General features: G+C 40.9%; 1 protein-coding gene across 3 annotated transcripts; it reads right to left on the bottom strand.

Moving 5' to 3' along the window:
- Positions 1 to 7,489: 7,489 nt before the first annotated feature.
- Positions 7,490 to 26,123, bottom strand: LOC129817435 (uncharacterized). Of its 3 annotated transcripts, XM_055872675.1 has the most exons (14): positions 25,698 to 26,123; positions 25,555 to 25,589; positions 21,180 to 21,216; positions 20,878 to 21,084; positions 20,665 to 20,712; positions 20,435 to 20,450; positions 12,864 to 13,058; positions 12,524 to 12,720; positions 12,348 to 12,419; positions 11,922 to 11,937; positions 11,473 to 11,667; positions 11,087 to 11,289; positions 10,902 to 10,986; positions 7,490 to 10,167 (listed from the first exon to the last, which is right to left on the bottom strand). In XM_055872675.1, the coding sequence occupies exons 3-14, from the start codon at positions 21,192 to 21,194 to the stop codon at positions 10,073 to 10,075; spliced, it is 1,344 nt and encodes a 447-aa protein (XP_055728650.1). In that variant the 5' UTR covers positions 21,195 to 21,216; positions 25,555 to 25,589; positions 25,698 to 26,123; the 3' UTR covers positions 7,490 to 10,072. The 3 variants fall into 3 exon arrangements, with proteins under 3 accessions (XP_055728650.1, XP_055728649.1, XP_055728651.1); XM_055872674.1 differs by lacking the exons at positions 25,555 to 25,589; positions 25,698 to 26,123 and adding an exon at positions 24,769 to 25,015; XM_055872676.1 differs by lacking the exons at positions 20,435 to 20,450; positions 20,665 to 20,712; positions 20,878 to 21,084; positions 21,180 to 21,216 and having other exon boundaries at positions 25,555 to 26,120.
- Between the last annotated feature and the right edge of the window lie 300 nt (positions 26,124 to 26,423).

The raw sequence follows: 26,423 nt of genomic DNA, 5'->3' as shown, positions 1-26,423 counted from the left end.
GTATTACGCTACAAGCTTGGCACACCTGTATTTGGGGAGTTTCTCCCATTCTTCTCTGCAGATCCTCTCAAGCTCTGTCAGGTTGGATAGGGAACGTTGCTGCACAGCTATTTTCAAGTCTCTCCAGAGATGTTCGATCGGTTTCAAGTCCGGGCTCTGGCTGGGCCACTTAAGGACATTCAGAGACTTGTCCAGAAGCCACTCCTTCATTGTCTTGGCTGTGTGCTTAGGGTTGTTGTCCTGTTGGAAGGGGAACCTTCACCCAAGTCTAAAGTTTTGAGTGCTCTGGATCAAGGATCTCTCTATACTTTGCTCCGTTCATCTCTGCCTCAAACCTGACTAGTCTCCCAGTCCCTGCGCGCAGAAAAACATTCCCACAGCATGATGCTGCTACCACCATGCTTCACCGTAGGGATGGTGCCAGGTTTCCTCCAGACGTGACACTTGGAATTCAGGCCAAAGAGTTCAATCTTGGTTTCATCAGACCAGAGAATCTTGTTTCTCATGGTTTGAGAGTCTTAACTTCTTATGGCTGCAGGGACAGTATTGAATAGCTTGGATGAAAGGTGCACAGAGGTGCACAGAGTAAACGGCCTGCTCCTCAGTCATAGTTGCTAATATATGCATATTACTATTAGTGTTGGATAGAAAACACTCTGAAGTTTCTAAAACTGTTTGAATTATGTCTGTGAGTATAACAGAACTCATATGGCAGGCAAAAACCTGAGAAAAAATCCAAATGGGAAGTGGGAATTCTGAGGCTGGTCGATTTTCAACCAAGATCCTATTGAAATCACAGCGAGATATGGATGAGTTTGCACTTCCTACGGCTTCCACTAGATGTCAACAGACTGTAGAACCTTGTCTGATGCCTCTACTGTGAATGGGGGCCGAATGAGAAAGGAATTAGTCAGGTCTGCCATGACCTGACCATGCTCTGACCATGCACATTCACATGAGAGGGAGCTCTGTTCCATCGCACATCTGAAGTCAATGGTATTCTCCGGTTGGAACGTTATTCAAGATTTATGTTTAAAACATTCTAAAGATTGATTCAATACATCGTTTGAAATGTTTCTACTGACTGTTACAGAACTTTTGGACATTTCGTCAGCTTTTAGTGAATGCGCTTCCTGACGTTGGATTTGTTTACCAAACACGCTAACGAAAATAGCTATTTGGACACAAATGATGGACATTACCGAACCAAACAAACATTTCTTGTGGGAGTCCTGGGAGTGCATTCCGACGAAGATCAGCAAAGGTAAGGGAAAATGTATAATGCTTTTTATGAGTTTTGTTGGCTGCACAATTTGGCGGGTAACTGTATGGCTTGCTTTTGTGGTTGAACGCTGTTTTCAGATTATTGAATATTGTGTTTTGCCGTAAAGCTTTTTGAAATCTGACACCGGTTGCATTAAGAACAAGTGTATCTTTAATTCTATGTAAAACATGTATCTTTCATCAAATTTTATGATGAGTATTTCTGTTATCTGACGTGGCTCTCTGCAATTTCTCTGGATATTTGAGGCATTTCTGAACATGGCACCAATGTAAACTGAGGTTTTTGGATATAAATATGAACTTAATCGAACAAGACATATATGTATTGTGTAACATGAAGTCCTATTAGTGTCATCTGATGAAGATCATCAAAGGTTAGTGATTAATTTTTATCTCTATTTGTGCTTTTTGTGACTCCTCTCTTTGGCTGGAAAAATGGCTGAATTTTTCTGTGAGTTGGTGGTGACCTAACATAATCGTTTATGGTGCTTTCGCTGAAAAGCCTTTTTGAAATCGGACACTTTGGTGGGATTAACAACAAGATTACCTTAAAAATGGTATAAGATACATGTATGTTTGAGGAATTTTAATTATGAGATTTCTGTTGTTTGAATTTGGCGCCCTGCACTTTCACTGGCTGTTGTTATATCGATCCCGTTATCGGGATTGCAGCCATAAGAAGTTTTTAAGGTGCCTCTTGGCAAACTCCAAGTGGGCATTTGTGCATTTTACTGAGGAGTGGCTTCCGTCTTGCCACTATAACATAAAGGCCTGATTGGTGGAGTGCTGCAGAGATGGTTGTTCTTCTGGACGGTTCTCCCTTCTCAACAGAGGAACTCTAGAGCTCTGTCAGAGTGACCTTTGGGTCTTGGTCACCTCCCTGACCAAGGCCCTTTTCCCCCGATTGCTCAGTTTGGCCAGCTCTAGGAAGAGTCTTGGTGGTTCCAAACTTCTTCCATTTAAGAATGATGGAGGCCACTGTGTTCTTGGGGACTTTCAATGCTGCAGAAATGTTTTGTTACCCTTCCCCAGATCTGTGCCTCAACACAATCCTGTCTCGGAGCTCTACGGACAATTCCTTTGACCTCATAACTTGTTTTTTTCCAAATCATGTCTAATCAATTGAATTTACCACATGTGGACTCCAATCAAGTTGTAGAAACAGCTCAAGGGTGATCAATGGAAACAGGATGCACCTGAGCTCATTTTCTAGTCTCATAGCAAAGGGTCTGAATACTTATGTAAGTAAGGTATTTCTGTTTGTAATTTTTAACAAATTAGCAAACATTTCTAAAAACCTGTGTTCATTTTGACGTTATGGGGTATCGTGTATAGATTGTTTTAATTAATTTTTTTATTTAATCCATTTTAGAATAAGGCTGTAACATAAGAAAATGTGGATAAAGTCAAGGGGTCTGAATACTTTCCGAAGGCACTGTCTGTATTTCCTGTATGTATATATTTCACTCAATCTAAAGCATAGACTTTGAATATGACATAGTCAGATTTTAGTTTGGAGAAATTACTTAACGGACTATTGGTGAAATGCATGTTGTCAATATAGGATGAATGAAATGAATGATTGATGATTTACATTTTTATTTTGGGTAATGCAAGCGACCGTTACTGAAATACTAGCTTTTTATTTTTTGATTGCTGATTCAGTAATGATCATCTATTTTATTTTGAGTGTATAATGCGAGCGACCATTATCAATGCTAGTTGTTTTGGTTTTGGAGAGGTGGTTATAATACTCATCTCTTCTATTTTATTTTGAGTTGTAATGTGAAGAGACCATTACTGTAACACTAGTTAATTTCTTTAGGAGAGGTGGTTCAGAGATAATAATCACCTATTTTTTATTTTGTAATTCAGAGATACTAGTTATTTTGGTTTTGGAGAGGTGGTTCAGCGTTAATCATATATTTTATTTTGGGTTGTAATGCGGGCGACCATTACATAAATACTAGTTATTTCTTATTTTGTAGTGTTTATTTTGAAGAGGTACCCGGTGAATGAGTTGAGTTGTTTATGAATAGTGGTAATTCTGTGTGAGATTTACCAAGTGAATGAGTTGAGTTGTTTATGTATAGTGTGTTGTATGTTTCATTGTTTGGTTGTCTGTGGATTATGGCATGGTTTATTGGGTAATGGCCCAATAGTGGAATAAAAAAGTTAGGAATAGGACAGAAATTTGAATAGAAGGTTAAAAGTATTTGTCCATATAATGTTACTTTGTATCACCACCAGGGGGCACTGGTGTATAACATATTACTATCACTCTACACCCTTAAGATATAACATTAGGAATTAAATATATATATATATATTTCACCTTTATTTAACCAAGTAGGCTAGTTGAGAACAAGTTCTCATTTGCAACTGCGACCTGGCCAAGATAAAGCAAAGCAGTTTGACACATACAACAACACAAAGTTACACATGGAATAAACAAACATACAATCAATAATACAGTAGAAAAATCTATATACAGCATGTGCAAATGAGGTAGGATAAGAGAGGTAAGGCAATAAATAGGCCATGGAGGAAAAGTAATTACAATATAGCAATTAAACACTGGAATGGTAGGATGTGCAGAAGATGAATGTGCAAGTTGAGAGACTGGGGTGCAAAGGAGCAAGATAAGTAAATAAATAACAGTATGGGGATGAGGTAGATTGAATGGGCTATTTACAGATGGGCTATGTACAGGTGCAGTGATCGGTGAGCTTCTCTGACAGCTGGTGCTTAACGCTAGTGAGGGAGGTAAGAGTCTCCAGCTTTAGTGATTTTTGCAGTCTGCCATGCGGGTTCTCTGTGAGGCCCGTGTGTGACATATATTTGAGTTTAGTAGAACCAATTACTATCTATAGCCTGGATTAAGTGAGAATAGAATTAGTATTACAGTATCACCCACTGTTATTTAACACACAGTGAAAGAAGATAGATGAGAATTTATAAAGGCATATTCCTACACATTACACCCACTTTAGAATAACCCTATAGAAATTGGAAAACACAGTACACGCAGACTATCTAAATAAAAAAAAGCCAGAGCACCATGGAACAGTCAAACCAGAATGAGGAGATAGGAACAATGAAACCTGTCACACATGTTGAATATATGCAAAAGAAGTTTACTGCAGTGGAATTTACGTTCACTTTTAAGAAATGGCATGTCTGGACAAAGATGGCAGGAGAAAATAGATATCCAATGGCTGGAGATGTTGTGTTGACAGGATTAAAACCTACAATAACTTCCCCTGTTTGTATCTGCAACTCAGGGAATGTGGATGTAGGAAACACCACTAATTGCCTGTCTTAAACAGGCCTAAAAACAGATGCCAGTAGTTTTGATGTACTGGATGGTCAACAATTAATAAGCTTATGGGCATGTGCTGTCTCAGATAGAGATGGCAGCCCAACGTAATCTGTCTAGGTGCAAGAGTAGTAGTAAAGGGTAAGGGGATTAACAATTTGACATACTCCATGCAGGCCCTTACTAATTTGATAGTACAGGGTTTTACTCAGTTGTCACTAAATGTGCGAATTTGAAGGCAGAAGTGACCAGAGACGAAATGGCACATATTGGCTAAAGACAGAGGGGCCTACAGGTCCCTTGGAATAAACGATGAGGATTACTGTGTCATGTTGCTTCCTGACTCCTCTGACAACATGACAGCTATTATAAACGACCTGGCTAAATTAGGACGTACTCTGTGAAAAGCTGACAACATCTTCTTTGACCAAATTGGACACTGGTTTAATGGTGTATTTGGAAACGTGATGGGTAAGGTAATGCTGTCCAGGTCTGCCATGATTGTTCCACTCCTGGTAGGACTACTGTGTTTTGCTGTTGCTTTATGAATAATAAAGTGCTTGGCTAGAAAGACTGTTGAACATTTGGGGATTATGGGACACGTATGTTTGGGTGGTCACAAGAAAGGAGCAAACTTACCTAATGTGGTAGAGGGAAGATATGGGAGATACTAGAGCTTGTCGTGTATATATGGGTCAACTGAGAGTAGAGTATAGTGATAGGATACCACTTTTTTAGGAGAAACTATGATAAAGGGAATTTTAGTGTGTTAGACTTACAGCAACAGGTGACAGGTGTAAACATTTCCAGGATAGGAGAAGGCATGGGAGCACCTTTTGGATGGATGTGGGTATGCAGTGAAAAGTGGTATCTCACTTTACCTTCTGGATGGGGGGGTGTTGTTATTTGGGGAGAACAGAAATGTACATGTTAAGAATTCCGGTCACCGATCTTTTCAATGAGACAGGTAAAACCAACTCTGGGGTACTGCAGCGTGTCAAATGACTCATCCCAGACAATCAGGAAGCCTATGGTCATGTCCTACACCTGGGTGAGATTTTGGTATGTCAATCATACCGTCCTGGGGTGTGGCTGTCCTAGGAAAGTGGGTAAACAATTTAACCTACTCTTTACAGGCCCATATGAATTTAACAATTAGATGTCCAGATTTTGGACATTAGATGTCCAAAATCTGAAAGCAGTCGTCAGCCGCCATGAGTTTGCTTTAGATGATCTTTTGGCGAAGGAAGGAGGACACTGTAACGTATTAGGTATTATTGATCCTAAAAATTGTGTTATGCTCCTCCCTGACTCCTTTGAGAATATGACTGCAATAATTGATAAGATTGCTGATCTTAGTAAAACTCTCTCAAAATCTGAAAAATCTGTTTTTGACAAAATTGGTGACGAGTTTAATGCTGAATTTAGAAATGTGATGGGAAAAGTTATGTTGACTCTGTTTTCATTGTTTATTCCTATACTTGTGGGAGGTTTGGTGATTTTGGTTACTGTTTATATTTGAAAGAAAATGACTGTAACTGCTCATGAACATGCTGGAATGATGGTGTTGGTGGAAGCTCATACAAATCATGCTGAAAATGATACTGGTACAATTCTGGTTTCTCTTAATCCCATTGTTTAATCAACTCGTGTGGTTTCTCCCAGGACTCAAGAGGAAATGGGAGTATAGACAGACTCACCCCACCCCCACCAGCATTCCAGGAACCTCAGGAGTTGTTTCTCCCTTTAGCAGGCCTTCCCTGGGATCAAATGGATCCAGGTTGATTTGCCTAATCTATTTGACTTCAGAGGAGAATATTATGATTGAAGCTGTGGGGGGAAATGTCAGGAGTTCACCTAGGGGTCCTGATTGGGGCTGTACCAAATGATTTATGTATTAGAATAATTGATTATGCTATTGTTGTATTAATAGAAGGGGAGGGGTTATAAAACCAGATTAACAATATATATACATTATGAGGTTTTAATATTGTTCCACAGTTGTTTTCTAGTTCTCTCTCTCGCTCTGCCTCTTATAAAGAGACCCCTCTGAGAAATGTGTGACCGAGACAGAACTCTGCAGGGGAGCGTAGGAGATAAGTCTAGTCAGACATTCCACTATAAATCAACTTGGACATTTACTGCTAAGCTTTTAGATAACACACTAAAAGCCTTGTTTATATAGCTTTGTAGGCATGGTTTCGGTCTCATGAGTAGAAGATAATGATGTAGGCAGTGACATCACAAGGGCTGGACTTTGGGTTTGATAAAATAACATGGGACCTTTTCTTTGATGCAGAACTTACTCGGAAACATGCGTGCTATGTTCCTGATTGTCAACTTCTGTCTGCAATTACATTAATAAAGGTTTTTGACTGATTTAATGAAAGATATTGTCATAATGCTAATTCCACCAATGAGCCAATGATTGACAAGGAAACAGGAACGAACTCTAACAGAGGCTGAAGGGAGGGGTTCGCACATGGAGCCATACAAGGTAGAACCACCATTGGGCGCAGGTGTTGGTAACTGGTCAGCCACTAAACCCCCTAAACTGCTCATTGGGCGCTGCACTGCGGCTGCTAAAGCCTCTCCAACCTTGTGTGTATATGTGTGTGTATATGGGAGGATTTGGATAAAAGCAGAAGACACATTTCCATCTCACAGCGACAAATAAAGTATATAATCTAATCAATGAGGTAATGAAAGAGTTGGGACGTCCCAAGGATTACGTTTAGAATTTTCCACCCCAGATTACATTATGATTAAATGAAATGCAACACAGTGAACAATAGTTATTGACCTAAAATAATGCTTGAAGAAAGAAGGGTTGCCTATGCTCCTTTAAAAATACATACAGCTGACACAAATTGACACTCCCTCAGATGTGTTAATTCATTTTTATCAAAATGTACAATCTGAGATATTCAATGCTGTTGAATAGTCCTTTTAATAGGCCCCTTGTCACACCCTGATCTGTTTCACCTGTCTTTGTGAGTGTCTCCACCCCCCCCATCTTCCCCAATATCCCCTGTGTATTTATACCTGTCTTCTCAGTTTGTCTATTGCCAGTTCGTTTTGTTCATTCAGACCTACCAGCGGTTTCCCCCTTGCTCCTGTCCTGTCTATAGTGCCCGTTTCCTAGTTTTCCCGGTTTTGACCTTTCTGCCTGCTCTGAGCCTGCCTGCCGTCCTGTACCTTTGCCCCACTACTCTGGATTACCGACCTCTGCCTGCCCTGACCCTGAGCCTGCCTGCCGTCCTGTACCTTTGCCTGCCTGTGTTCAATTTAATACACTTTTGTTACTTCAACATTGTCTGAACCTGGGTCTTACCTTCAAACCTGATATCTATTGATTCTTGAATAATATCTTATATGCCACGTGGGCTTAGTAGGTTACAGCTGTTGATGTGAGAGTAGTTATATTTCTCTTTATTCCACACCCAAGTGCCAGGGTTGCCATTGGGCCAAAACACTTCAAGATAATGTGGTAATGCAACAACAACAAAAATACAATTTCAGCTATATTGAAATGCCACATGATTATGATCAACCCTGTGTTTGCAAAATCACAGTATGTATCATAATAAAGTATATTATTTATATACACACCACCGGTCAAAAGTTTTAGAACACCTACTCATTCAAGGGTTTTTCTTTATTTGTACTATTTTCTACATTTCAGAATAATAGTGAAGACATCAAAACTATGACATAACACATATGGAATCATGTAGTAACCAAAAAAGTGTAAAATAAATCCAAATCTAAATATATTTTATATGTGAGATTCTTCAAATAGCAACCCTTTGCTTTGATGACAGCTTTGCACACTCTTGGCATTCTCTCAACCAACTTCATGAGGTAGTCACCTGGTATGCATTTTAGTTAATTAACAGGTGTGCCATCTTAAAAGTTAATTTGGGGAATTTCTTTCCTTCTTAATGTGTTTGAGCCAATCAGTTGTGTTGTGACTAGGTGGGGGGTATACAGAAGATAGCCCTATTTGGTAAAATACCTAGTCCATATTATGGCAAGAACAGCTCAAATAAGCAAAGAGAAATGACAGTCCATCATTACTTTAAGACATTAAGGTCAGTCAATACGGAGCATTTCAAGAACTTTGAAAGTTTCTTCAAGTACAGTCGCAAAAACCATCAAGCACTATGATGAAACTGGCTCTCATGAGGACCGCCACAAGAAATGAAGACCCAGAGTTACCTCTGCTGCAGAGGATATGTTCATTAGAGTTACCAGCCACAGAAATTGCAGCCCAAATAAATGCATCTCAACATCAACAGACACATCTCAACATCAACTGTTCAGAGGAGACTGCGTAAATCAGGCCTTCATGGTCAAATTGCTGCAAAGAAACCAACACTAAAGGACACCAATAAGAAGAGACTTTCTTGGGCCAAGAAACACGAGCAATGGACATTAGACCGGTGGAAATGTATCCTTTGGCCTGGAGTCCAAATTGGAGATTTTTGGTTCCAACCGCCGTGTCTTTGTGAGACGCAGTGTGGGTAAATGGATGATCTCCACATGTGTGGTTCCCACTGTAAAGCATGGAGGAGGTGTTATGGTGTGGGGGTGCTTTGCTGGTGACACTGTCTGTGATTTATTTAGAATTCAAGGCACACTTAACACTTAACCAGCATTGCTACCACAGCATTCTGCAGCGATACACCATCCCATCTGGTTTGGGCTCAGTGGGACTATCATTTGTTTTTCAACAGGACAATGACCCAACACACCTCCAAGCTGTGTAAGGAAGGAGAGTGATGGAGTGCTGCATCAGATGGCCTGGCCTCCACAATCCCCCGACCTCGGACCTCAACCAAATTGAGATGGTTTGGGATAAGTCGGACTGCAGAGTGAAGGAAAAGCAGCCAACAAGTGCTCAGCATATGTGGGAACTCCTTCGACTGTTGGAAAAGCATTCCAGGTGAAGCTGGTTGAGAGAATGCCAGTGTGCAAAGCTGTCATCAAGGCAAAGGTTGGCTACTTTGAATTATTTCAAAAAATGTAATATATTTTGATTTTTGGTTACTACATGATTCCATATGTGTTATTTCAAAGTTTTAATGTCTTCACTATTATTCTACAATGTAGAAAATAGTAAAAATATTGAAAAACCCTTGAATGTAGGTGTTCTAAAACTGTTGGCAGGTAGTGTATATTTATTTATACTCCCATCAAAAGTTGTCTCAAGCATTATATTACATTATCTTTATACTTATCCACATTAATGGAGTTCATTATTAAGCAATTTTGACAAAACACACTTTAGTTGTTCCAGACTCACTTAGGCTATAAGTGCATATTCTAACGCTTATAGTTAGTTATATTTCTAGGGTTAAATTGTCAAATGTTTTGACTATGAATAGACATTTTTCAAAATCAGACTTCAATCCACTTATTCACTCATTATTACAACTTAAAGGCTGGGGAGCAATGTGCTTCATCTTAATGTTGCACTTCATGATCGCAAACAGGCACTTCATCTGTTGCAGTGGTTGAGGTAAGACTCGGCCACTCTGGCCAACCCACCCATTGCCAACCTAAAGAAACAAAACCACATCAGATGTTACTGACAGTATCTTGTCCTGATATAAATCTAATATCCTGCAGCTTTATGAGAGTCAGGCCCTTGTTGTGTCATCCTAAATCCTAAACATCCATTGAATATGTTTTTCATTAAAGGGATACTTTGGAATTTTGGCAAAGAGCCCCTTTATCTACTTCCCCAGAGTCAGATTAACTCGTGGATACTCTTTTTATTTCTCTGCGTGCAGTTTGAAGGAAGTTGTTAACTAGCGCTAGTGCAATTGCTAACTAGCGTTAGCGCAATGACTGGAAGGCTATGGGTATCTACTAGCATGCTAGCAGATACCCATAGACTTAGTTATTTTGCTAATGCTAGTCAGCATTGGCTCGTGAAACTACGTCTAACTTCCTTCATACTGGACACAGAGACATAAAAATCATATCCACACGTTCATCTGACTCTGGGGGGAGTAAATAAATGGCCTCATTGCCAAAACCCCGAAATATCACTTTAATCTTCCTGTTATTCATAAAAGCAATGTCAGCAACATTGTCTTCTTCACACGGTAAACACCCAGGCACAATTAACAGTTAGTACAACTAGGAGCTAGTGTGGTATCAGTTTGCAGAATTCAATTTTGATTACTGATGCTAACATAACATTTGAAATTGTACTTTCATCTTATCTTGATGTGATATTGATTTGACCTGTGTTCATGTAAAGAATAATATCAATTAATACACTTACATGAAGTTAGAACTGACTTAAACAATTGGTAAACTTCAGTTGAGAACTGCGAGATGATATGAGGGCCAAAGCAAGAAACTGCAATCTGTGAAAAAATAACAAGAAATAAAAACTGGTTCTCCTTGTATAAAATGTGTTCTATAGAGTCACATTGTATTTAAAAGAGTGTACAAATTATAGAATACCTCAGGATGTATATTAAGCTTCTTCAGAATCTCTTTGACTGCTGCTTCATTGCGATGACACTCCAATAGTCCCTGGCTCTCATGAAAGAGACAGTCCACTGTGAGTATTACATCACCTCTGGTCACTAGTCTGCTGCTGTCAGGTACAGTGTAGTCTGGGTTGAAGGTGTGATGCAGTACTACCAGAATGACAGGTTTACCAGCTGTCAAAAAGGAATCAAAATACATGTCAACTCTAAACCATGGCTATGAGTAGCCTAGCAACGTATGCTAAACGTAATAACATGTATAAATTACTGTTGCCATTGTTAATTACTTTTCCTTCGACCAATCTAAACATGGAAGACAGTAGCTGTCAGAGGAATTTGGTCAGATTACTGAATTACCTGGAATCTGCTGCAGTGCTGCTTCAATATCAGTTCCAGCACGAGAGACGATGGGACAGAAAACCATGATGAAATCACTCTCCTTTGGTGATTTCACCCCAGTTACGCTACTGGTTGTGGTTAGTTGCTGTGTTATGCCCTCATGAGACCCCAGAGTATTCCCTGCTACAATAACTAGTAGAGCTATCCTTGGCACTACAGAGAGAAAAAACATTTAGGTAAAAAATGCCTGTGCTGCAACAATGGTACATTCACAAGCGTCAAATTTGTTTGCAAAGTATGTCATGAAATACATAGGGGACATTTTGTAAATATGCCCCTGAAGGTGCAGTTGTATGCGCTTTGCAGCCGCACTTTTCTTAACCTGTGCTGCAGTGCAGGGAAACGTAATAAGCTGCCCAACTGTGGGTATAATATCAATGTTCGATTTATAACAGGTACTTTCTTACCTTTTGGAGAATCCTGCTGCAACAGAGAGAGAAGTTCAGAAATGACCCCAAAAAGTAAGCTCTCTTATTTTTGTATAAAAGTTAACTGTTTTTTTTGTGCTGTGACTCATTCTGATCAACCGATCAATGTCTATCAGTTTCTGGGGTTGCTACAGAGAGGAGTTCAAAGGGGGGTGCAGTGTAGCCATGTAATAAGTAACCCTGCTGATTGCTTCATTGCTTATTGCTTGTTTTTAGCTCCCAGAGCTAATGCCCAGGCTATAACTAAGTGGTCTAATGCAGTCTTGACAGTCCAGATTCAATACATTTAATCATCCCTAGGAAAGTGTTTGGACACCAGCATAATACAGTGCATATTTTTGTACAGTTGTACAATCACATCAGCCTTTGAGCAAAGTAGCAAAATCTGAAATTAGAAAAAAATACCTCCAGGTTTTTATGCTCAAGGGCTTCACTGGCTTCACTGACTTCACTGTCTTTAATAATCTCCCAGTCATTCTGCAAGTTAAAATACACAGTATAGTCAAGCATGCAGGAGGTGCTACTTGGTGTTAGTATTCCCAACTGAAGCTTGCATTACCCCACAGGATAAACTACATTACCTCTGGCGGTATTATGTTCACAATCGTTTTGACTGCTGCTTCATTGTGATGACACTCCAATAGTCCCTGCCTCTCATGGAAGAGACAGTCCACTGTGAGTATTACATCACCTCTGGTCACTAGTCTGCTGCTGTCAGGTACAGTGTAGTCTGGGTTGAAGGTGTGATGCAGTACTACCAGAATGACAGGTTTACCAGCTGTCAAAAGAGAGAGGGACAAATAAGAGAATTTGGAATTAGATAAAACTTTTTGAGAAGTTTCTTTATGGATATTGTTGATCTGGAAATAGTCTCTGAAGACAGACTGTTACAGTACACTTGGTTCTGGGTGCCAAGATTACCAGGAATCTGCTGCAGTGCTGCTTCAATATCAGTCCCAGCACGAGAGACAATGGGACAGAAAGCCATGATGACATCACTCTCCTCCAATGACGTCACCTTAGTTAAACCATTTTCAGTGAGCCGGCGATTTATTTCCTCATGAGACCCCAGAGTATTCCCAGTCAGAATGGTGAAGAACTTCTCCATCTTCGACTCTATTGAACAATAAACATATGGTGTAAGTATGTGGTTAAGCAACGGTGACACCTCAGTTACAACATAAGCATATTGAAAGAGTCTTACAGCCTGCCATCATGATGGATCTCAATTGCATGTTCCCTAAATGGCAGTGTTGTAGACTAACTTCAATTGTATTGAAGCCTATGCTACAATAAAGACATCTAACTAGCCTGCGGGAATCACTTGTTGTGCCCTTACAGGCAATGTCTGCGAAATTGATGGGCACCGACAAAATGACAGAGCCCATTCATTTTCAATGGAAAGAAAAGCGGATCTCGCTAAAATGAGCACGGCCAGAGGAATGCAAAAAGTTGGAGATAGCGGAACTTCGCAGTGCAATTGACCAATTGGGGACAATAACTGTTCTACTGGTGCACAAACTTTCACCACTATGGACAGCACAACAGCAGCGTGAACTGTATATCAGCACACACGTTCTACACTCCTAAAAATAAAGTTGCAAGTTGTAACCAAATAAAGGTTCTTGAGAGTGATGCCATAGGGCAAACTCATTCCACGGAGTGCGAGTGTCTGCAAGTTCTCTCCTCCCTTATACTTGATTGAGGAATTAAAGTCACTGATTAGTAAGGGAGAAATCAAAAACCAGCAGACTCCAGGCCCTCCATGGAATGACTTTGACACCCCTATGGGTCTCTGAAAACCATAAATTGGATGGTTCTTAAAAGAACCATAGAAAAATCCAAAACCAGGAATGTTTTGGCTCTCCAGGACCTGAATGGAATAGCTCTGCAGTAGGGTTTTAAGCCTTATTTGCATATTTCCCAGGATGCCTTTCGAGTACATTTTTGAATTACCAGTACCACCCATGACTTTGTTAGCTAGTGACAGAGACATGGTTGTTGCATCAGGCCTGCAAGTCACATTATGCTGGCTTGCAAAGTGATGTGTAATTCCTATTGGAATCCAGACAGAGAGGTGATATCCAACATTTAGTATTTTTATTCACCTGTATTCAGAATGAAGTAGTTGAAACGGTAACAAAGCATCCCCCGTTTGGTAAGAAGCTGAGGGATGGGTCTGGAGAAATGTAACCTCTCTCAAATTCAAATGCAAAGCTATGCATGCAAGCTTGCATGGACTGACCATACTTTATTTAAAAATGATAGTTTTAAACATGTTATGAGGCTATATAGTGTTCGTTTACATTGCTTACAAACCCACAAAACAAGCTTATATTTTGGGTTTTGTTGGGGTACGACAGTTCAACTAAACTCATAAGCATTTATAAGTTATATTCTTCAAGATTCACTGGGTACATGTCATTCATTTATAAGTCCAACAATGGGCATAGCAGCTGCTGATTGCCCCTTTAAAACATCTAAACTGGAACAACCATTGCAGTAACGGGTGAAAAACGTCCAAGTAACAGATTGGAATAGCAAAGAAAAATGTATGTTATTCATATTTGAGTAGCATAGGATAATTAATCAATCAATATACAGTACCAGTCAAAAGTCTGGACACACCTACTCATTCAAGGGTTTTTATTTTAACTATTTTCTACATTGCAGAATAATAGTGAAGACATCAAAACTATGAAATAACACATATGGAATCACGTAGTAACCAAAAAAGTGGTAAAAAAATCTAAATATATTTTAGATTCTTCAAAGTAGCCACCCTTTGCCTTGATGACAGCTTTGCACACTCTTGGCATTCTCTCAACCAGCTTCATGAAGAATGCTCTTCCAACAGTCTTGAAGGAGTTCCCACATATGCTGAGCACTTGTTGACTGCTTTTCCTTCACTCTGCGGTCCAACTCATCCCAAACCATCTCAATTGGGTTGAAGTCGGGTGATTGTGGAGGCCAGGTCATCTAATGCAGCACTCCATCACTCTGGTTTTTGGTCAAATAGCCCTTACACAGCCTGAAGGTGTGTTTTAGGTCATTGTCACGTTGAAAAAAAAATGATAGCCCCACTAAGCGCAAACCAGAGCGGATGGTGTAGGGCTGTAGAATGCTGTGGTAGCAATGCTGGTTAAGTGTGACTTGAATTCTAAAAAAATAACTGACGGTGTCAACAACAAGGCACTCCCATGCCTCCTACTCCATGCTTCACGGTGGGAACCACACATACGGAGATCACCCGTTCACCTACTCTGCATCTCACAAAGACCCGGCGGTTGGAATAAAAAAGAGCCAGTTTCATAGCGCTTGATGGTTTTTGCGACTGCACTTGAAGAAACCTTTAATGTTCTTGACATTTTCCACATTGACTGACCTTCATATCTTAGAGTAATGATGGTCTGTTGTTTCTCTACTTATTTGAGCTGTTCTTGCGATAATATGGATTTGGTCTTTTACCAAATAGGGCTATCTTCTGTATACCACACCTACCTTGTCACAATAGAACTGATTGGCTCAAACGCATTAAGAAGGAAAGGAATTCCATAAATTAACCTAACAAGGCACAACTGTTAATTGAAATGCATTCCAGTTGACTACCTTTAAAAAATATATATATATATTTTATTTCACCTTTATTTAACCAGGTAAGCCAGTTGAGAACAAGTTCTCATTTACAACTGTGACCTGGCTAAGTGAATGCAAAGCAGTTTGACAAAAACAACAACACAGAGTTACACATGGGATAAACAAATGTACAGTCAATAATACGTTGGAAAAATCTATATACAGCATGTGTAAATGTAATAAGATTAGGGAGGTAAGGCAATAAATAGGCCATAGTGGCAAAATAAATTACAATTTAGCATTAACACTGGAGTGAAAGATGTGCAGATGATGATGTGCAAGTAGGGATACTGGGGTGCAAAAGAGCAAAAAGAAATAACAAAATGGGGATGAGGTAGTTGGGTGGGCTATTTACAGATGGGCTGTGTACAGGTGCAGTGATCAGTAAGCTGCTCTGACAGCTGATGCTTAAACTTAGTGAGGGAGATATAAGTCTCCAGCTTCAGTGAATTTTGCAATTCGTTCCAGTCATTGGCAGCAGTGAACTGGAAGGATAGGCGGCCAAAGGAGGTGTTGGCTTTGGGGATGACCAGTGATATATATACCTGCTGGAGCGCGTGCTACAGGTTGATGTTGCTATGGTGACCAGTGAGCTGAGATAAGGCGGGGCTTTACCTAGCAAAGACTTATAGACGACCTGGAGCCAGCGGGTTTGGCGACGAATATGAAGCGAGGGCCAACCAACGAGAGCATACAGGTCGCAGTGGTGGGCAGTGTATGGGGCTTTGGTAACAAAACGGATGGCACTGTGATAGACTACATCTAATTTGCTGAGTAGAGTGTTGGAGGCACTCTACTTATAAATGACATCGCCGAAGTCAAGGATCGGTAGGATAGTCAGTTTTACGAGGGTAAGCTTACCAGCATGTTTGAAAGAGGCTTTGTTGCGAAATAGGAAGCCAATTATAGATGTAATTTTGGATTGGAGATGCTTATTGTGAGTCTGGAAGGAGAGTTTACAGTAACCAGACACCTAGGTGTTTGTAGTTGTCCACACATTCTCCGTCAGAACTGTCCAGAGTAGTCATGCAAGTCGGGCGGGCGGGTGCGGGCAGCGATCGGTTGAAGAGCATGCATTTAGTTTTACTAGCATTTAAGAGCAGTTGGAGGCCACGGAAGGAGTGTTCTATGGCATTGAAGCTCGTTTGGAGGTTTGTTAACGCAGTATCCAAAGAAGTGCCAGAAGTATACAGAATGGTGTCGTCTGCGTAGAGGTGGATCAGAGGGATCACCAGCAGAAAGAGCGACATCATTGATATATACAGAGTCGGCCCGAGAATTGAACCCTGTGGCACCTCCATAGAGACTGCCAGAGGTCAGGACAACAGGCCGTCCAAGTAGTTGGTGAACCAGGCGAGGCAGTCATTTGAGAAACCAAGGCTATTGAGTCTGCTGAAAAGAATGCAGTGATTGACAGAGTCGAAAGCCTTGGCCAGGTTGATGAAGACAGCTGCACAGTACTGTCTTTTATTGATGGCTGTTATGATATCGTTTAGGACCTTGAGCGTGGCTGAGGTGCACCCATGACCAGCTCGGAATACAGATTTCATAGCGGAGAAGGTACAGCTATCTGGATATGGATGAAGGAGAAGCAAGGGGGGGGGCTTGGGAAAGTTGCTGCGGGGGGTGCAGAGCAGTTGGCTAGGGTAGCCAGGTGGAAAGTATGGCCAGCCATTGCAAAATGCTTGTTGAAATTCTCGATTATCATAGATTTTTCGGTGGTGACAGTGTTTCCTAGCCTCAGTGCAGTGGGCAGCTCGGAGGAGGTGCTCTTGTTCTCCATGGACTTTACAGTGTCCCAAAACTTTTTGGAATTTGTGCTACAGGATGAAAAATTCTGTTAGAAAAAGCTAGCCTTTGCTTTCCTAACTGACTGTGTATGTTGGTTCCTAACTTCCCTGAAAAGTTTCATATCGCGGGGGCTATCCGATGCTAATGCAGTACGCCACATGATGTTTTTGTGCTGGTCAAGGGCAGTCAAGTCTGGAGTGAACCAAGGGTTATATCTGTTCTTAGTTCAATTTTTTTGAAAGGGGCATGCTTATTTAAGATTGTGAGGAAAGCACTTTTAAAGAATAACCAGGCATCCTCTACTGACGGGATGAGGTCAATATCCTTCCAGGATACCCGGGCCAGGTCGATTAGAAAGGCCTGCTCGCTGAAATGTTTTAGGGAGTGTTTGACAATGATGAGGGGTGGTCGTTTGACCGCGGACCCATTACGGACACAGGCAATGAGGCAGTGATTGCTGAGATCCTGGTCGAGGGATGTATTTAGAGGGCAAGTTGGCCAGGGTAATATCTATGAGGGTGCTCATGTTTATGGATTTGGGGTTGTACCTGGTAGGTTCATTGATCATTTGTGTGAGATTGAGGGCATCTAGCTTAGATTGTAGGACGGCCGGGGTGTTAAGCATATCCCCGTTTAGGTCACTTAACAGTACGAACTCTGAAGATAAATGGCGGGCAATCAATTCACATATGGTGTCCAGGGCACAGCTGGGGGCTGAGGGGGGTCTATAACAAGTGGCAACAGTGAGAGACTTATTTCTGGTAAGGTGATTTTTTTTTAATTTAAGCTCAAACTGTTTGGGCACAGACCTGGATAGTATGACAGAACTCGGCAGGCTATCTCTGCAGTTTATTGCAGCTCCGCCCCCTTTGGCAGGTCTATCTTGACGGAAAATGTTGTAGTTGGGGATGGAAATTTCAGAATTTTTGGTGGCCTTCCTAAGCCAGGATTCAGACACGGCTAGGACATCAGGGTTGGCGGAGTGTGCTAAAGCAGTGCGTAAAACAACACTTAGGGAGGAGGCTTCTGATGTTAACATTTATGAAACCAAGGCGGTTACAGAAGTCGGTTACAGAAGTCAACAAATGAGAGTGCCTGGGGAATAGGTGTCGTACTGGGGGCTACAGGGCCTAGGTTAACCTCTACATCACCAGAGGAATGGAGGAGTAGAATAAGGGTAAGGCTAAAGGCTATAAGAATTGGTTGTCTAGTGCGCTGGGAACAGAGAATAAAAGGAGCAGATTTCTCGCCGTGGTAGATTAGATTCAGGGCATGATGTACAGACAAGGGTATGGTTGGATGTGTGTACAGTGGAGAGAAACATAGGCGTTGAGTGACGATGAGAGCAATTGCATCTCTGGAGGCACTAGTTAAGCCAGGTGAGGTCTCCGCATGTGTGGGGGGTGGGACAAAAGAGCTATCTAAGGCATGTTGAGCGGGACTGGGGGCTCTACAGTGAAATAAAACAATAAGTACTAACCCGAGACAGCAGTAGACAGGGCATGTTGACATTAGAGAGAGGCATAAAGTCATCACGGGTGTTGATTGGGAGAGCTAAGACAACAACAGGTAAATGGCGATGAATGGGCAGAGAGGGTCAGTTGGGTATGCACAGGACCTGATTTCGTGGCTGGTGCCGATAGATAAACAAAAAGAGGTACCGCGTTAGTGAATAGTCCAGCAGGCATCAGCTGTGTAGCCGAGTGATCACAGGGTCCAATGAGCAGCAATAGGTGAGTCAGGGAGCAGCAATAGGTGAGTCAGGGAGCTGTTTGGTAGTCGCTACTATGCTAGGCGAGAGGGAGACAACGGCGTTCAGAAAGCTAGCGGGCCGGGCTAGCGGATGGGTCTTCGGCGACATCGCAGCGGAAAAGCCTGTTGAAACAACATCGGACGATTACATTGGCAGACCAGTCGTGATGGATCGGCGGGGCTCCGTGTCGACAATGAAGGGTCCAGGCCAGTTGTCAAAAGAGGTATTGCTGGTATAAGAAGTTAGAAGTTAGCTGGTATATGGGCCTAGCTCAAGGCTAACTGGTGCTTGCTTCGGGACAGAGGCGTTAGCTAAAATTAGCCACTCAATTGCAGCTAGCTAGCTGCGATGATCCGGTGTAATGGTCCAGAGCTTGCGGAAGGAATCCTGTGATGTGGTTGAAAGAATAAAGCTGGTTGAGAGAATGCCAAGAGTGTGCAAAACTGTCATCAAGGCAAAGGGTGGCTACTTTGAAGAATCTCAAATATAAAATATATTTTGATTAGTTTAACACTTTTATGGTTACTACATGATTCAATATGTGTTATTTCATAGTTTTGATGTCAACTCTAATATTCTACTATGTAGAAAATAGTAAAACTAAAGAAAAACCCTGGAATGAGAAGGTGTGTCCAAACTTTTGACTGGTACTGTACATGCAAAAACATAGATATTAAAACAAACTATTCTAAAAATCTACCTGCAATAGTGCATGCTGGGAAATATGATAATAATGGGCATGGTTTTGGTTCAATGCTGGTTATTAACACCAACAATGGGGTTATTTTACACCACTGAATTTGTATTTAACTCTTTACAGTGTTGATTTAATTATTGCATCGACACTAGAAATGTTACACTGACAAATCAACACTGGGCAATTTGCTGTGTGCTATGAAAGGGACACACCTGCAGGCTTTCTATACATTTCAAAAACCTTTTAGAATTCTGAAGAACTGTCGATGCAAGGTTATTCTTGGGCAAGAGTTCTCCAAGAAACCTTAAGAGCTGAGGAAGTACCATCATTTAAGAACCTTCATTTTGTCAGTGAATGGGCGCGCAAAAGTTCTGCACCATGGACAGCACCACGACCAGCACGAACTGATAGGTAGCAGGCCTATTGTTTTCAGACACAACCTTTTTGCCAGATGCCCAGATGCCTATTCCCCTGAAATGTTGAAATGTTAAATAAATAGAAGATGATTGCAATACTGATCTCAGGACTCTTTGATATCCTGCTACATGCGGTTACCACAAGTTAATTGGGACCCAGATACTGCAAAATATATGTTTGATTTCACAGTAGGCATACCTTTTGGAGGTTCCTGCTGCAACAGAGAGAAAAGTTCAGAAATCACACAAGATTGTATTATAGAAAATGGATAAGATTACAAGGCTTTATTGCATGATGACGTCACCCTTATTAACGCTGCATATTTAACATTTAATTAATGTCAATGATCTAATTTAATTGTATAGTTGGTAATATCAGCTGATAAGAACCAAAGTTTGAAATGAGAGTATATGCTACACATACAGTACCTGGATGTTATTCTGCTCATAGGTCTCCATGTCATCTGCATTCCCCACCTTGAATAAACACACTTTAACACTCACCACTAGAACTCAAAGCACACGATCCAAAATTGAATGAAACACCAAATGTGATTTTTATTTCAATTAGCTAATTATGGAAAATTGTCTCGTAATCAAGCTTCAACAAAAAACCTATTAGAAAACGATAACAGCAGCAACCTTAATGACAGCCTTGCTTGAAAGCTTGGATGATTTCTCGCTGTCGGTGGGAAGTTTGTTTACATCTTGAATTGATTCTTGAATGTTAGCGTCTTTGTTAACGTCTGTAGGAAGTGTGTTTGGTTCGCCTCCCGTGGCTGAGTAGTTTCCCATTGCATCTGACAAGAGGTCCTCTTGAGGCCTACTTAAAGGTGCTAAGATTTTCACCTGCAAATATACCTAATGTCAATAACATATCAATAGAAGAAAATGAATAAAAAACTATGATAGAGAGGTCAATTGAACATTTGCAGCATCTTTACCTCCTTATTGTTCATGACTGACTGTATTTCACTGACCCTGCAGAGCGACACAGACATGATCACCTGTTACTGGAATTCAGACAAGATGGTAGCTGAATCCCAATATGGCGACTGAATCACAATGGGCGAGTGCGTGTGTCGAAAGGAAAGGAGTGAGCGTGTCGAGAGGAATGGGTGTGTCGAAAGGAGTGGGTGTGTCGAAAGCGCTCTGCTATAGGATAGATGGTTTTGATTGAACTGTGAGTTTTTTTTCTTCCATTTCTTATTACGCAACTACCTTACATTGAAATATAGTTTGGACTTCTGTTTTCAAGCAAGATGATGAGTCTCAGTCATATTTAAAAGTGACTTATTAAAAGTATTTACGATGGGGTGTACTGTTGCTTCATGTGTTGTATGTGTGTGATTACTGTGACGTTCACCCTGATATTGGCTACGAGGTAGCTATTTCCCATGCCGTTGCCGGACAGTAGTGCTCAGTCAAGCTGGAGCGAAGGGTACTGTGTCCCAGTGTTGTTGCCGTTCATGCCCTCCCCATTGAGTTGTAGACCGTATGTACAGTTGAAGTCGGAAGTTTACATACACCTTAGCCAAATACATTTAAACTAGTTTTTTCACAATTCCTGACATTTAATCCTAGTAAGAATACCCTGTCTTAGGTCAGTTAGGATCACCACTTTATTTTAAGAATGTGAAAAGTGAGAATAATAGTAGAGAGAATTATTTATTTCAGCTTTTATTTCTTTCATCACATTCCCAGTGGGTCAGAAATGTACATACACTCAATTAGTATTTGGTAGCATTGCCTTTAAATTGTTTAACTTAGGTCAAACGTTTCGGATAGCCTTCCACAAGCTTCCCACAATAAGATGGGTGAATTTTGGCCCATTCCTTCTGACAGAGCTGGTTTAATTGAGTCAGGTTTGTAGGCCTCCTTGCTCGCACACGCCTTTTTATTTCTGCCCACACATTTTCTATAGGATGGAAGTCAGAGCTTTGTGATGGCCACTCCAATACCTTGACTTTGTTGTCCTTAAGCCATTTTGCCACAACTTTGGAAGTATGCTTGGGGTCATTGTCCATTTGGAAGACCCATTTGCGACAAAGCTTTAACTCCCTGACTGATGTCTTGAGATGTTGCTTCAATATATCCACATAATTTTCTTTCCTCATGATGCCATCTATTTTGTGAAGTGCACCAGTCCCTCCTGCAGCAAAGCACCCCCACAACATGATGCTGCCACCCCCGTGCTTCACGGTTGGGATGGTGTTCTTCGGCTTGCAAGCCTCCCCATTTTTCCTCCAAACATAATGATGGTCATTATTGGCCAAACAGTTCTATTTTTGTTTCATCAGACCAGAGGACATTTCTCCAAAAAGTACGATCTTTGTCCCCATGTGCAGTTGCAAACTGTAGTCTGGCTTTTTTATGGCAGTTTTGGAGCAGTGGCTTCTTCCTTGCTGAGCGATATAGGACTTGTTTTACTGTGAATATAGATACTTTTGTACCTGTTTCCTCCAGCATCTTCACACGGTCCTTGGCTGTTGTTCAGGGATTAATTTACACTTTTCGCACCAAAGTATGATCATCTCTAGGAGACAGAACGCGTCTCCTTCCTGAGCGGTATGACGGCTGTGTGGTCCCATGGTGTTTATACTTGTGTACTATTGTTTGTACAGATAACCAATATACCCTCAGGTGTTAACAAGAAATTTGTGGAGTGGTTGAAAAACAAGTGTTAATGACTCCAACCTAAGTGTATGTAAACTTCCGACTTCAACTGTATGTATGTATGTATGTATGTATGTATGTATGTATGTATGTATGTATGTATGTATGTATGTATGTATGTATGTATGTATGTATGTATGTAGGAATCAATGGGACATCTACTGAACAAAAATATAAAGTGTAAAGTGTCGGTCCCATGTTATATGAGTTGAAATAAAATGCACAAAAAGATATATAATAAAATGCACACCATATGCACAAAAAGCTAATTTCTCTCCAATTTCACATCCCTGTTAGTGAGCATTTCTCCTTTGCCAAGATATTCCATCCACCTGACAGGTATGGCATATCAAGAAGCTAATTAAACAGCATGATCATTACACAGGTGCACCTCGTGCTTGGCACAGTTTTGTCACACAACACAAAATGTCTCAAGTTTTGAGGGAACATGCAATTGGTATGCTCACTGCAGGAATGTCCACCAGACCTGTTGCCAGATAATTGTATGTTCATTTCTTTATCATAAGCTGCCTCCAACATCATTTTAGAGAATTTGGCAGTACGTCCAACTGACCTCATAACCGCAGACCACGTGTAACCACTATAGCCCAGTACCTCCACATCTGGTTTCTACACCTGTGGGATCATCTGATCAACCACCCGGACAGCTGATGAATCAGGAGTATTTCTGTCTGTAATAAAGCCTTTTTGTGGGAAAAAAAACTAGTTCTGATTGGCTGGGCATGGGCTCCCCTGTGGTTGGGCCCCTGCCCAGTCATGTGAAATCCATAGATTACGGCCAAATTAATTAATTTCAATTGACTGATTTCCTTGTAAGAAATGTAACTCAGTAAAATCCTTAAATTGTTGCATGAAGCGTTAATAACTTTGTTCAGTATAGATGGTTATCAAAATGTGTTATTTATGGTGTATGCCAGACTGCTATTCTACTTTAAATAAAATCCCGTGGCCACGTTAGCTACCGCCGGCGACACTACCATGATACCCAGTATGAAGCCCCTTAAATTGGCAGGCACGTTGATACAACACTGCTGCAGTGGTTGCCGATTTACTCGTCATCCAGCCCAATCAACCACGAAAAACGGTTTTGAGTAGCAACAAATCTGCCCAATAGCTGACTTGATTTCTTTCGACACACCCACTCGCCCATACTCCGATTGCCATATTGGGCTGCAGCTACCCATACATGGAAATACAGTACATAGTCTAATTACATTGTGGCTGGGGCAAGAAAAATATGCCCAATTTAATAATATATATTTTTTACTTGCACAATACTCTCACGATGTCAATCAACAGAGAAAATAAACAAACTTGTCACAATGTCAGGTTTGGATGAGAGGGTCGTCAAATACCAGATCAAAAGTCGTATTATCTTAACAGGTTATGTAAACACGTCTGTACTGCTTCTACTTTCACTCTTGAAACATCCTCCCGATTTCCAGTAATCAGAAAGTGAAAGTGTAAGTATGCACAGCCCGTTGGTCAGGGATAACATTCAACGCATTATCAACCAACACTCTCGCTCTGACAAAAATAAATGTATCTATTCGGTTTTATTGGTTACTTTCACAACAGTTCATTCTTGTCACAACAATACAAAATGTTCTGATAATGTAAAGGTCAAATTGCATTACACAATGCAAATATTGATTGGTTTAACAATAATAATCTGCATGAATTTGTGAGTTCATTTACTGACTGTATTTCACTGATCCTGCAAAGCAACACAGACAGCTTCACCTGCTACTGAAATACATAGCCAATTACATCGATTTCGGCTGAGGCAAGAAAAATATGTTCAATTCAAGAATATCAATTCGTTTAGCTACTTACCGCACAATACTGTCACGATGTCAACCAAGACAGAAAATAAACAAACTAGTCACAAACATCAGGTTTGGATGAGAGGGTCATCAAATACCAGATCAAAAGTCGTATTATCTTAACTTGATCTGTCTGTCTGTACTGCTCTTCCAGTAATCAGAAAGTGAAAGTGTAAGTATGCACAGCCCGTTGGTCGGGGATAACGTTCAACGCATAATCAGCCAACACTCTTTTGCTCTGACAAAGATAAATGTATCTATTCGTTTTTATTGGTTACTGTCACAACAGTTCTTTCTTGTCACAACAATACACAATGTTCTGATCAAGTAAAGGTCAAATTGCATTACACAATGCAAATATTGATTGGTTTAACAATAATAATAATCTGCATGAATTTGTGAGTTAATTTACTGACTATTTCACTGACCCTGCAAAGCAACACAGACAGCTTCACCTGCTACTGAAATACATAGCTAATTACATAGTGTCACGTCCTGACCATAGTGCTTATGTGTTTTGCTTGTTTTAGTGTTGGTCAGGATGTGAGCTGGGTGGGCATTCTATGTTGTGTGTCTAGTTTGTCTGTTTCTGTGTTCAGCCTAATATGGTTCTCAATCAGAGGCAGCTGTCAATCGTTGTCCCTGATTGAGAATCATATATATGTGGCTTGTTTTGTGTTGGGATTTTGTGGGTGGTTGTTTTCTGTGTCAGTGTTTGTGCCACACGGGACTGTGACTGTTAGTTTGTTTTGTTATTTTGTAATTGTTTTCACGTTATTAAATCATGGAAACTTACCACGCTGTACATTGGTCCTCCGATCCTTCTCGCCTCTCCTCGTCCGATGAGGAGGACGAAATAGACTGCCGTTACACATAGATTTCGGCTGAGGCAAGAAAAAGATGTGCAATTTAAGAATATCAATTCGTTTAGCTACTTACCGCACAATACTGTTACGATATCAACCAAGACAGAAAATAAACAAACTAGTCACAAACATCAGGTTTGGATGAGAGGGTCGTCAAATACCAGATCAAAAGTCGTATTATCTTAACTTGATCTGTCTGTCCGTACTGCTCTTCCTTTCACTCTTGAAACGCACAGATAGAACAATGAGACAGATATTTAACCGGATGTATAAATGTAGTGAGAGGAAGACCACTGAACGGCAGCGGCAGAAGGATGAAACAAGATGGATTTTGGCCGACACTCTGTTATGAACAGAGTGGACTAAGTTTTGTAGACTTTACCCTTTGCAAACGTTTTTAAAAATCGCGTTGTTTAGAAGGATTGCAAAAGCAAATTGAGTTATTGCACACGCGTACTTCACAGAATAGACATTTTCCCTAATGGTAATACCCAGATACATGCTAGAACGCACCAATGGGATCTTGGTAGCTTGTGCTTGGCTCTGCCCACCATGGGTGTGTTCGTAAATTCAATCTGGAGTGTCAGAGTGCGCTCTGTGCTTTCGTAAATTCAGAACGTTGTCAGATTGTCGTTTGTAAATTCAAAGCGTTTAGTGCGCACACTGTCACTGAACGATCTGGCCGAGGACTAGGCTTGATCCGAGCGTTCTGATCTCACAACGGCAGTCAAGCACCCAAGGGTGCTGAGTGTTAGTCAAATCAGCAGTTATTCTGCGCTCTGGCACACTCAGACAATAG

This window comes from Salvelinus fontinalis, chromosome 20, assembly GCF_029448725.1.
Source record: "Salvelinus fontinalis isolate EN_2023a chromosome 20, ASM2944872v1, whole genome shotgun sequence".
NCBI classification, from domain to species: Eukaryota; Metazoa; Chordata; class Actinopteri; order Salmoniformes; family Salmonidae; genus Salvelinus; species Salvelinus fontinalis.
This window is presented reverse-complemented; position numbering and strand designations above follow the sequence as displayed.

Bases quoted from the DNA above. Each gene is read 5' to 3' on its own strand.
- LOC129817435 (XM_055872675.1), bottom strand. The intron at 11,290-11,472 runs GTAATTCAGTAA...CCTTTTTGACAG, and splicing joins AGCACTGCAGCAGATTCCAG to CTGGTAAACCTGTCATTCTG. The intron at 10,168-10,901 runs GTAAGTGTATTA...TTGTTTCTTTAG, and splicing joins TAAGTCAGTTCTAACTTCAT to GTTGGCAATGGGTGGGTTGG.